Source organism: Pelodiscus sinensis, chromosome 7 (genome assembly GCF_049634645.1).
Source record: "Pelodiscus sinensis isolate JC-2024 chromosome 7, ASM4963464v1, whole genome shotgun sequence".
Classification (NCBI taxonomy): domain Eukaryota; kingdom Metazoa; phylum Chordata; order Testudines; family Trionychidae; genus Pelodiscus; species Pelodiscus sinensis.
Window position 1 is genome coordinate 32,755,898 of NC_134717.1, and position 12,662 is coordinate 32,768,559.

Here is a 12,662-nt window from a genome sequence, read left to right on the forward strand (position 1 = left end):
TGAGAATGCAACTGCACACACAGAGTAGTTACAATAAAAGTCATATAAGCAGTTGGCCTTCCAGGCCTTAAAGTATAATCTTTACGATTGGTAAAAACAGCCCACAAAAGACATTTCTAGTGGGCTTTAAACTGTTCCGATTGCTTTTTGCATTATAAATTCAGCCCGAAAGACACTGATGACTGGAGAAAGTATAATGGTGACATCACAAATGCTAAGGGTATGTCTACACTCACACCCTAGTTCGAACTTGGGATGCAAATGTAGGCATTTGAAATAGTAAATGAAGCCGGGATTTAAATATCCCACGCTTCATTAGCATAATCTTGGCCACGCGCTGTTTCAGAACCCAACTGTTTTGAAATTGAAAGTGCGCTTCGGGCCGCATTAGTTCAAATCAAACCCCTTTGTTCATAAGTAACGTTAGTTCGAACCAAGAGGTTTGATTCGAACTAATGCGGCCCGGAGCGCACTTTCACTTTCGAAACAGCTGGGTTCCAGAACAGCACGTGGCCAAGATTATGCTAATGAAGTGCAGGATATTTAAATCCTGGCTTCATTTACTATTTCGAATGCCTACATTTGCATCCCTAGTTCGAACTGGGGTGCGAGTGTAGACTTACCCTAAGAGAATTAAAGTAATTGAGAAGTGAAAGGATGTTTAGTGGTAATGTTCTAAACTGTTTCTGTTACCATCCACTTAACTTCTGAATAAAATTCAACTTTTATTAAAAATTCAATGCCTTTATCTTTCAAACCTCACAATAAACATGCTCTGAGACCTGTCACTGGTCCTCTGAGCAAAATCTGATTTGACATTCTTCCTGAGTTTTCTAAGGTCAGGTTTAAACTACACCTGGAAAATCAGCTTAAGATATACAACTCCAGCTTCATAAATAACATACCTGGAGTCGACATACCTTAAGCTGAGCTTGGTGCCATTTCCATAATGTGGGAGAAACACTCCCATGGACTTACTCCTCGCAACATCAAGGAGTATCTGCGTCGATAAAGGTCACCCATAGCATTTGATTTAGCAGCTCTTTACTAGATTCACTAAATTGAACGCCGGAAGATCGACTGCCACAGAGTTGATCTTCCCACAAGTGGAGACTAGGGATGTTAAATTGCAGATAACTGACTAACTGAATAGTCGATGCATTGTGCATCAACTGTTCATTAGAGTGTTTCTTCCTTTGAAGTGTAGCAACAGCCATAGGGTTGTTGCTACATTTTAAAGGTGAAAGCACCACATGGAGCCCGGAGTCAGCTGGGGACTCCCTGCTGACCCTGGGCTTTGTACGGCACTGCTGCTTTGAAACGCTGCCACAGGAGCTTAGAGTCAGGCTCCTCGAGGCATTTCAAAGCGGCAGTGCCATACAGAGCCCGGAGTCAGTGGGGAGTCCCAGGCTGATTCTGGGCTCCGTGCAGCGCTGCTGCTTTGAAATGCTGGGAGGAGCCAGGTGGTGTTTCAAAGCGGTAGCGCCACATGTAGCCCAGGGTATGGCCCCATGCTCCATGTGGTGCTGCCACTTTGAAGTATGTCCTCCCCTCCCCCGCCCTTTGCTGTCTCTTTTGGATAGAAGCAGCAAAGAGTGGAGGCGTGACTAGCCAACAAACCTGTTGAACATCCAGTAAGCATTGACTAGTTCTTCACATCCCTAGTGGAGACATAGCCTAAGTTACAGCCTCTCTCTCTCTCTCTCTCCAAGCCTTCTTTATGCAGCATAAAGAAGCAAGAAATAAATCTTTATATGTCAACATTTACATCTATGGGATTTCGCACATTTAAAAAATATTCAGTTTTGTAAAGTTTTCCAATTCACCTGCAAGACACCATGACAAAGGCAACAGAAAGCTCATCCTCTCATGCAGTAATATTTCTATAACAGATATAACACAGGTTTTGCCTACACAAGCTGCTATTCACTAATACTGCTGTCCAGAAGCAGCAGAGAGTTAATCAAATATTCTCCAAGTACCTGTTTTTTCACAGAAAGTCCTAAGAAATTTGCTAAACTCTAAGGGTTTTTTCCTGCAAAATCAGGAAGATCTACTCATGACACTAAAGAAATAACCTTTTTATCAAATTTCTAACTCTAGGGTCAAAACTTGTAATCCTTTTTAAATTTAAGAAAATTCTACATTTTCTTGAAATATAGACTACAGTTTTCAGCCCAGTGAGTTTAATTATCGATATCTATAGAAAAACTAGATAAATCCTCAAATCTTTTAAAATGTACATTTCATTGTAAACAGTATAATTAACAAAGGCCATTTCCTATCCTTATTTCTGTAAATATCTACTATTGAATAGCAGGCCAAATCCTGGCCCCATATCCATCACTTCAATGAAAGTTTTAGATGTGCAAAGAAAAGAAGGATCAGGTCTGCTATTTGTACTATTAAATCAAATTGAAACTATACCTACTACAAGCTGTAATTGGGAAGGATAGTCATCCTCTGATGACCAAAAATCTGAAAAGGATTATAACCTTCAACCCTAGATAAAAATAAAAAATCCCTACATCAATCCACAATAAATTGGAACACTATTGGGTTAGCAAAAGAAAGAAAAAAGGAGATAAATAGTGGATATTTAAAATATTATGCTTATAAAGTAACCTTTTTAGCTTCATTGCTATAATAAGCTATTAGCAGACCACTATACTATGCACGTTCATAACTACATTTTAATCTGAATTATGTAGGACAATACAAAAGGGGTGATATTACAAGCATACATTTCCTAATGCATAGACTTTGCTGGCAAGCAAAAAGATAAAAAGTGTGTAAGTAAAATACTAACTTATGACAATACAGTAACATATAAACTAAAGGAATTTTGATTAATTTTAAAATATTTACTCTCTCATTAATCAAATCTGACAACCCCAATTTGTAGTCTGGGATCCTTTATACCCAGTTGCCATAAATGAATTTTCCTGAAGGAGTATGATTTATACAATAAATGACAAATCTCTAAGAAATCAGGATTTGGCCCAAGAAGAGCTGGCTTACAAACAACAGTTAAATCAACTACTGCATATCCAAAGTGCTCTAATTTTTCACAGCAGCAAAACACAGCTATTGCATTTGAAATGTTATCCATCTTAGTTCCCCTTTTTCCATTCATCATGGGCCCAATTTCCTCAATTCTGTGTCAGACAAAGTAGTGGGGAAAAATACCATTCACATCTACAGTACAATTTCCACCATAGCTATACTATCAGTGGAGTATTGCCAATGTAAACAAGGCCTAAAAACTTGATCCTGAAAGGTACTAACAACTACAGCGCTCAGTGAAATCCATAGGAACTCAGCACCTTTGATGATCAGACCATAAGAATATTATATTTTCAAAATGCCTTCTTAGTTATTATCAGAAATATTTGGTATTTACCTGTACAATTTCAATGACTGCACATTCCAAAGAACAATGCTACCATCAGCTGCACCAGAAACTAGATAAGTGGAGTCAGGAGAAAATCGACAGACTCTTACAGGGCTGCCATGTGGCTGCTTCAGAACTGCCAGCGTCTGACCATTATGAGTATCCCACAGCATCGTAGTACCATCTGTTGAACATGAAGCTAAAATGTGTCCAGAAGGAGAAAAGCAGCAACAGTGGACAGCATAAGTGTGACCTTTCAATGGTGAGTAGGGAAGTTCAATAAAGTTGTTTAAAGAATAGAGCCGAATTGTTTTGTCCAGAGAGCAAGAAGCCAAGCAGGAAGAGGAGAAGGCACAGTAGTTGACATCATCACTGTGATCAACTAAGGTGTGAATTAGTTTCACCATTTTATCTGAAATTAAAAAAAAAGTTACTAGTTAATAGATTTATCTTAATTTTCTACTTTAAAAATTACATATGCATTGTTTCCATTTGACTATTTACCTAACCAATAAAATAATAAATGTCCATTTTAAGAGGAATAATTATGTCCATTTATCTTCATTTAAAGATCATTTTTACCTCTATTAAAGTCAATGGAGCTATGCCATTGACTTGAACAGGAATATGAGCACGTCTCTATAAGTAAATTACAGGGTGAAAATTTACACGTGCAGTAAAAACAACATTTTGAAATGAATACAACTGAGCTCAATTTATTTTTAGGATGCTGGCTGGCGAGAGGATGGGAGGGGCGGGGCGCCTGTCAACCTGCCAGGAGGAGGAGATAGTAGGGGTGGCCTGCCAGGTGGGTGGGAGCAATAGGGGGGGGCCAGGAGCCATGGGGGGATGCCAAGCTGTGGGCTGGCAAGGGGTGAGGGTTTGTCAACCTGCCGGGAGGCGGGGATGGCCTGACGGGGGGGGGGGGGCAGAAGCCGTAGAAGGGTGCCAGGATGCAGGCTGGTGGGGGGGGGGGGGCAGCCAAGCAACCTGCCGGAAGGGGGAGAGCTGGGGCCAGAGGGGCCACGAGCTGCAGGGGATCTGGGCTGCCAGGAGCCGCGGGGGGAAGGTCGAGGGAGGGGCAGGAAGGGCGCGGAAGTGCAGGCACCGAGGCAGGCGGGGCTGCTTGAAAAAGCTGGGCAGAGCCAGAGCTTGCGGGAACTGCCTTCCTCGTCAAAATAGCCAGGCAGAAGAGCATGCAGAGCCAACGTGTGGTGCTGCAGGGACCAACCCAGCAGCGCCCCAGCTGCTCTGCCCCAGGCATCCACAAGTCAGCCGCTGCTGAAACTGACCAGCGGCTGACTCCAGGAAGCCCAAGGCAGAGCTGCTCTGCCCAGGGCTTCCTGGAGTCAGCCGCTGGTCAGTTTCAGCAGTAGCTGAATCGGAACGCCTGGGACAGAGCAGCTGGGGCGCTGCTGCGTTGGTCCCTGCAGCACCGCACGTTGGCACTGAGGGGACCAACCCGGCAGCACCCCAGCTGCTCTGTCCCAGGTGTACCCAAGTCAGCTGCTGCTGAAACTGACCAGGGGCTGATTCCAGGAAGCCCAGGGCAGAGCAGCTCTGCCTCGGGCTTCCTGGAGTCAGCCGCCAGTCAGTTTCAGCAGCAGCTGAATCAGGGACAGCTGGGGTGCTGCCAGGTTTGTCCTGCAGCCCCGAGGGGCAGCGCTATGGTACCTACCCGGCAGCACCCCAGCTGCTCTGCCCCTTGCTTCCTGGATTCAGCCGCTGGTGTTTTAGCAGCTGCTGAATGCGGGAAGCTGGGGGCAGAGCAGCTCCAACAGTCCGGCTGCCCGGAGCACTTCCGGATTCCTGATGGTGCCGGACCATCAGGAGTGCCAGACCATCAGATGCCGGACCATCAGAGTTTTACTGTAAACAGAGTGAAAGTCTGTTTCTAGCCATGTGGTGGCAAACCAGTTCTGAAGCAGTAGTGACTAGTGGGCTGCTGCTATAGCAAACTAGCCCCACACAACTGTTCAAACAGTCTCATTGTTCAAGTCAATTTGCCACACTCAACCAGTCAAATAGCCACATGTGGCTAGCGTGTTGGACACCAGTCTAGCCCAAATAACCTTCAAACTAACTTAAAAAGAAATAATAATAAAGTCATTAATTTAATTGCCCAACATGTGTAGAAATGAATGGTTCTGAGGCTATTTAGTGATTTTCAGCATCTCAATTTTTCTATGTCCAACTTGTGACTTATCATCAAGCTCATTTAAGGCTCTCTTTTGAAAATCTTGCTGATGTTAAAAGCAGTAAGTTGTACAGATATTCTACTTATTTCCTATCTCATTTACTGAAGTCACGGATGTTACAGCAGGGTAAATGAGATAAGATTCCATCCTACCATAGCCAGAATTTTTTAGAATAAAATAAGAATTAAACAATAAGAGTAACGCAAAAAACAATGATCAAATTCCCACGATCTGTCCACTCTTTTTATCCACCATGGACTTTTAATTACATGAGATGCTGAGCTCTCTCAACTGCCACTCAATGCCAGGGTAATTGAGGTTAGTTAACATATGCAGTATCAGAACCAATGTTGCAGCTGTATCAATACAGGCAGTCCCCGGGTTACGTCAGTCCGACTTACGTCGGACCCCTAGTTACGAACCGGGGGAGGGGGCCCTCTAGTGCGGGGTGCCTCCCCCACTGTCGTCGCCTCCGGCGGCGTGGGCGACGCTTCCCCCCAGCAGACCAGGGAGACGCGAAGCAGTTTTTCTCGCTGCGGACGCGGGCGGCGGGACCGCGGCACGTCTTGGCGGTCCCGCCGCCCGAATCCTCCGCGGCAAGAAAAGCCTCTCCCCGTCTCTCTGGTATGCTGGGGGGGAGAGGGAGGGCGCAGCCAGTGTGCCCCTCCCCAGAAGACCAGGCTTTTCTCGCCGCGGAGTACGTGGGCGGCGGGACCGCCGAGACACGCTGCAGTCCCGCCGCCCGCGTCCTCCGCGGCGGGAAAAGCCGCTCCGCGTCTCCCTGGTCTGCCCCCCCCCCCCAGCAGACCAGGCTTTTCTCGCCGAAGCCTGGGGTAGAGCAGCTTGGGGGCTGCCGGGTTGGTCCCACAGCGCCGAGGTGCGGCGCTACTGGACCAACCCAGTAGCACCCCAGCTGCTCTGTCACAGGCGTCCAGATTCAGCCGCTGTTGAAACTGATCAGCGGCTGATTCCAGGAAGCCCGGGGCAGAGCTGCTCTGTCCCAGGGTTCCTGGAATCAGCAGCTGATCAGTTTCAGCAGCAGCTGACTTGGGAACACCTGGGGTAGAGCAGCTGGGGTGCTGCCTGGTTGGTCCAGTAGCGCCAAGGAGCGGCACTGCAGGACCAACCCAGCAGCACCCCAGCTGCTCTGCCCCAGGCGTGTCTGATTCAGCCGCTGCTGGTCAGTTTCAACAGCGGCTGAATCTGGATGCCAGTTCCGACTTACATACAAATTGAACTTAAGAACAAACCTACAGTCCCTATCTTGTACATAGCCCGGGGACTGCCTGTATCATATTACAAAGTATTTTCTATCATACATCAGCCTCATCTTAGTGGTTAAAACAGTCTTTTTTCCTTTAAAAAAAAAAGTACTAGTTAGTCTAGTTTATCTGGTCTCTCAATACCAGATTTTTTTACGATTCTAAAGGATGTTTTAAAATCATCAGAAGGCATGGCTACTAAGGAAGCAAGTATCAAGCCACCTATTGGAAACTGCTTTGATGCTTGTCTTGGAGAAAAACATATTATTGAAGCAATAAATTGAAGTATTGTAAGTAAAAAACGTTAGTATCAATATCTGGGGCTTTAAGTCAGAGCTTCCCCAACAGAGCTGTAATCCAAAAGAACCAACCTGGCTTGAGCAAAAACACATGACAGTAAGAACCTCTCACCTACTGAACACTAAATAGTTTTGCAGCACCTTTAGAGACTAACAAAAAATGTAGATGGAATCATGAGTTTTCGTGGGCACAACCCACTTCTCCAAATGGTTATTTGTAAACCCTTAACTCCATCTGAAGAAGAGGGCCGTGCCCACAAAAGCCCATGATACCATCTACATTGTTAGTCTCTAAGGCACTCTGAGACTTCTTGTTTTAAGTTTTTTTTCAGTTACAGACTGACGCGGCTATCCCTTTGAAACTACTCAACACTGACTGACATCAAAGCTCTGGAGGGTGTGGAAGGCCAGAGCCAGTTTTTAATTTATAGCTCTTTCAGGTTTCTTGTGCTGCGCATATTCCAAACAAATGACCCCATACTGTGGCTCCGGGCCTTTTTGTTCTAGTTTAACCAGCTGAAAGGAATTCAGAGGTAACTGTGATTTGGGACATGTGTCTGTGCAGTGATGTTTGCAAATCTCACATGCTCTGGGACAGCAGGAGGTCAGGTCCCTGAACCAGGAAAGCACTGACTAGATTACACAAAATTGAAACAGCAGGGCTACGTCTAGACTAGCATGATTTTCCGGAAATGCTTTTAACGGAAAAGTTTTCCGTTAAAAGCATTTTCGGAAAAGAGCATCTAGATTGGCACGGACGCTTTTCCACAAAAGCACTTTTTGCGGAAAAGCGTCCGTGCAAACCGAGATGCGCTTTTCCGCAAAAAAGCCCCGATCGCCATTTTCGCGATCAGGGCTTTTTTGCAGAAAACAAATCTGAGCTGTCTATACTGGCCCTTTTGCCCGAACAGGAGCAGCATAGTATTTCTGCAAGAACACTGACAATCTTACCTGAGATCATCAGTGCTTTTGCAGAAATTCAAGTGGCCATTGTAGACAGCTGGCAAGTTTTTCCCAGAAAAGCAGCTGATTTTCCAGAAAAACTGTCCAGTCTAGACACAGCCCGGCTGTTTCACCCAGGCACACTCCGGGACATACTGGGGAACGTCAATAGAGCTGGGGGCTGAAGGCACAGGCGCTACTGGCACCAGCAGGGAGAGGCGAACATCCGGGTTGCTTTGCAGCGGGTAGGAGTCAGCTCCTCTCGGCACTACTCATGCCCCAGGCTGGATCCAGCGGGGCGCCGCCCGGGCGGGGGCAGAGGCACCAGCACAGAGCGGTCTCCGCGGCACACGGGGCGCGGGCCGCTCCCACAGGCTCTCCCCAGACTCCGCCTGACGCGCGCCGAGCGGGAGAGGGAGGCCCGGCAGGCCGCGGGGCACAAGCAGGGGAGGCGGGGCCCTGTCCCGGGACAGCAGCAGCCTGAGCGGGCGAGGCCCCGGGCAGAACAGCGCCGGCCGGCCGCGGAGGAGCCTCCCGGAAAACGCGGCCCCGAGCGACCCCCAAGGAACCCCAGAGCCCCGCCCCCCCCACCTGCCTCAGCTGCGCCACTGCCGAGCCCTCGCCGCGCTTCCTGCCGGTGCGGGTCACGTGACACGGCACCGCCCTTTCAGGTGGGGAGGCGAGAGGGGGGGGCCACTTCCACCCGCACCTGCATCCACGTGGGCGGAGTCCGGCGGCTCCGAGCCAATCCCGGCGGCGGCAAGGGCCCTGCCCCCTCTGCGGGAGCGCGCGGCCGCGCAAGGGAGGAGTCGGCCCGGCCTGGGGGCAGCCGAGTTGTGGGGCGGCGCTTGGTCCAGGCAGCAGCTCTGCCCGACTGAGCCGTTGTCCAGAGCCCCGCTTCCTGCAGCAGGGGCCTGCAGCACGCGCACGCTGAGTTGTTTGACGTGAGCTGCTGTCGCTCCTGTTCAAGCGACAGGCCCGGCCCTTGGCGCGCACAGACACATCAGTAGCCGCCCCACAATTGAAATTGGGGGGGGGTGTTCGAATTTACAGAGGGGTGGCAGGGCCGATGAGGGGGGAGACCCTCAGGCTGAAGGTGGGCTGTATGGCACCATAGTTCACAAAACGGGGGGGAGGGAGAGATTCAGGGTCGTATACAGCCCCATGGGCCCAGGGGGAGTGGGCCGTGTAGGGAAAGCTATGACCCACACACCCGTAACATTTTGCATTTGGAGGCAAGATATACCTGACCACTCATTTTAACCAAGGAACCAATATGGCAAAAAAGATAGGTCTACACAAAAGTTATTTCAAAATTCAAATTTTTCCAAAATAATAAAGACTGTGTCTACACTGCAAGCCAGCATTTCGAAATAATGGTGAGTAGGAGGACTTCTTACTCCAGCTCTTGGTAACCCTCCTTTCAGGAAGAGTAAGGAAAGTCAAAGGAAAAGTGTTTTTGACAGTGTCAAAAGCTGAGTTAGCTTAAGTTAAAAAAGCCTACACAATTGATGTATCTATAGTTGCATAGTTTATTCCAACTTTAGCCCTGCTGTATAGATGTACCTAAATTATTAGCTCTTATTCACTGTTTCTGGCCCAGCTACCTTAACCTTTACCAGTTGTAACTTTATATTTTCTTCCAGAGCACAGGTAAATATATTGCAAAACACTAGGCCAAGAACAGTGCTCAGGCACTCCCCTAGAATGGATCTATTTGAAAATGATTCTACATTAACAATCTCAGAAGGGTAGAGGTATTAGTTTAACTTAAAAAAAAAACCCAAAAAGCAACAAAAGGTCTGTGTAGCACCTTGGAGACTAACAAAAAATATAGATAGTATCAGGAGCTTTTGAAGCGGGTTTTGCCCACAAAAGCTTATGATTATATATTTTCTATTAGTCTCTAAGGTTTTACATGATATTTAGTTGCTTTTTAAGTTTTCTATAGAACCCAATACATAATTGTTAACGTATCAGTGTGCCTCAAAGGTTTTAAAATAATTTTATAGTTGCCTTGATCGACCCAATCTGTAATCATAAAACATCAAGTTTGCTTTTCAGTAAACCTATTTCTAATACAACAAAATGGACTGTCACTGATGCCAATTCTTTATTCTTTGATTAAATCCTGTATCAGCTGTTCAGTGATTTTGCCCAGGATTGATATCAGGCTTGCTGCAATACCTTACCCTTATCTGGGTTATTCCAGTTACCTTTTTAAAAACATTACCAAAATATTAGCTTTTCCCCACCCAGTCTCCTGGAACAGTCCCAATTTTTCAAGATTTATTTAAAATACATAAAGCACAAACTTCTCAGCCAGTTTGTTTAAAATGCTTGTGCACAAATTTAGGACTGCCAATCTACACATGTTAAAGTTTAACAGATGTTTTATTTTTAACATCATTCCCAGTTGGAATAGAAAATAGTTCATTGTGGATTATGTATTCACAGGGCTTGACAAACGGCGGCAAAATCTACTTGCCAGCCCCGCATTGCGCATGCGCAAGACCCACATTGCACATGCACACGCTGCCGGTGAACGGGCGACTGGCTGAAATCTGCTCGCCATAGGCGAGTAGATTCACTGATTTGTCGAGCACTTGTGTATTCACTTAAGACAGTAACACTTTTAAATACAAATATTTATTCAACACTTTTGCATATTAAGACTTCTCTACAATTAATAACATCCATATATCATTTATATTTCTGTGGTGTCATCCAGGATCTTTAAAAATTCCATGATTGTCCTTTACCTGAATAGGAGGAAGCTAAACTCTCTGCACATTTAATAACTAATTAATATCTGTTGATGTCAACTTTACCTTTTTAATTGCTACTTTTACTTCTCTTCTTAACCAGTATGTTTTGTTAAGACAAGCAGTCTTTGTTCATGAATGCAGAATTGTGGCTTTTGTGGCACATAATAAATTGTTCTTAAATAGCTTCAAATTTTTCACTTTTTTGTTTACATGTTCCTCCTAATCAATTTTGTTCAATTGTTTTCTGCTTTGGGAAACTGGCTTTTTAACGTAATTTACATGTTACACTAATTGGGCTTGTACTGAATGTTCTCTCTAATCTTTTCAATCCACGTGTGGATTTTTTTTCCCTCCACGCATGGAATACATTTATGTGCACTGAGATATGTTCAAATGTATATCACCAATAGAAACAAAAAACCTAGCTGTTGGCAGTTGGCTAATCATCTGGGCAGCATCTGAATTCCTTTTACAGGGAACACGGCTTATATTTTTTTCCACACAGTCAGGTTGTGATCACTTGTACCTAAATAACCGCTTTCCAAACCACAATGTTTACACTTTTTTTTTAGCACCACACAGTGTCTCACTTGAATGGGTTTTAAAAGACAATGTAGACATACCTGTAGAAAACTTCAGAAGTATGTCTTTCGTACATACACACACACCTTTCTGCACAGTGCTCAGCCAAAGGAATCCTGGTCCATAACTAGGGATCCTATGTGCAACTGCAATACAAATACCTTGAAGCCAAGATAGAGTGAGTCATCTTTACTGCCAGCATCTCTATGACAGTAGAAATGTGCATCATTACACCAATCTAATTGTCTTGGATACTTCTGAAACATTCTATGGACTTTCCTGCTGACCTGTGACACTTCTACAGCTAACCACATTTCATAAGGCAAGTAAGTGTCATTATTTGAGAGAATAATGCTGTAAGTGAAATGTATTTTTGGTACTTAAATTACATCCTCATCTTTTTTTTTTAATATAGTGATGTTTTTCTTGATAGCATTCATTTGAATACACTAAATGGAGTTTGATAAACATGAATTAAACTCTACCCTTATTCAGTGTATTTCACTGGTATTTAAAGCTTTACATTTTTTTTTCTTTACAAATATTTAAGCTTCACCCACTTTTGGAAAATAGGTAAGTGTTACACAGAAGAGTGAAATTAAACAAAGTCTCAGTAACTTGTCTAAGGTTGTCTAGTAAATGATAACATTAGAACAAGAACACAATCCAGACATGCTGAGTCAATTCCCCACCTCTCTTTTCAGAACACTAAACAGCACCATGGGAAGAAAAAACAGGTTTTAAAAAGCAACCATACATTGCATGAATTCTATTTAGGGTAATTATATTTCATGTGGAGGCAACTTAGCTAATATCTGCCCACAGTGGACTAGCCTGCACTTTCCTGTGAAGCTTGTGCTAGTCATTGTCAATCACAGGATAGCACATGAAGCAGATTACATGTGTGATTCAATATAGGAATTAATATGTTCCTATTGGGTCTACCTAATGTACCCCTCTCTCCCTCCCCGGCTCAATTGCAGAATTATTTTTCTAGCTCCTCTCCTACAAGCAATCACATTGTATTGTTGGCATATTCCACCACAGAGATTACTGCACATAAGGAGTGCACTCTATTTCTGTTTCCTGTACAATGCCCTCGTATTCATCCTACACATTCTCTATGTCATGTTATTAATGTTATTTGCTTTTTTATTAACTCTGTGTTTTGCACAGAGCATATACAGTTATCTGCATACTTTACTAACAAGGTTGAT

The 12,662-nt window shown here is 44.9% G+C and overlaps 1 protein-coding gene across 4 annotated transcripts in view; it reads right to left on the reverse strand.

The window, feature by feature from the left end:
- Nucleotides 1–8,937, reverse strand: part of WDSUB1 (WD repeat, sterile alpha motif and U-box domain containing 1) — an 86,408-nt gene extending 77,471 nt beyond the window's left edge. For 2 of the 4 annotated variants that reach the window (XR_012905173.1, XM_075933480.1), the window contains exons 1-2: nucleotides 8,691–8,828; nucleotides 3,404–3,806 (exon numbers count right to left, since the gene is read on the reverse strand). Coding sequence is in view for 3 of the 4 variants with exons in the window: in XM_075933480.1 (XP_075789595.1) it covers nucleotides 3,404–3,801 (398 nt within the window). In the remaining variant the exon portion in view is untranslated. Of the gene's footprint in view, nucleotides 1–3,403; nucleotides 3,807–8,686 lie in introns of all 4 variants that reach the window. The other 2 variants (XM_075933481.1, XM_075933482.1) reach the window with 2 other exon arrangements.
- Nucleotides 8,938–12,662: the final 3,725 nt, after the last annotated feature.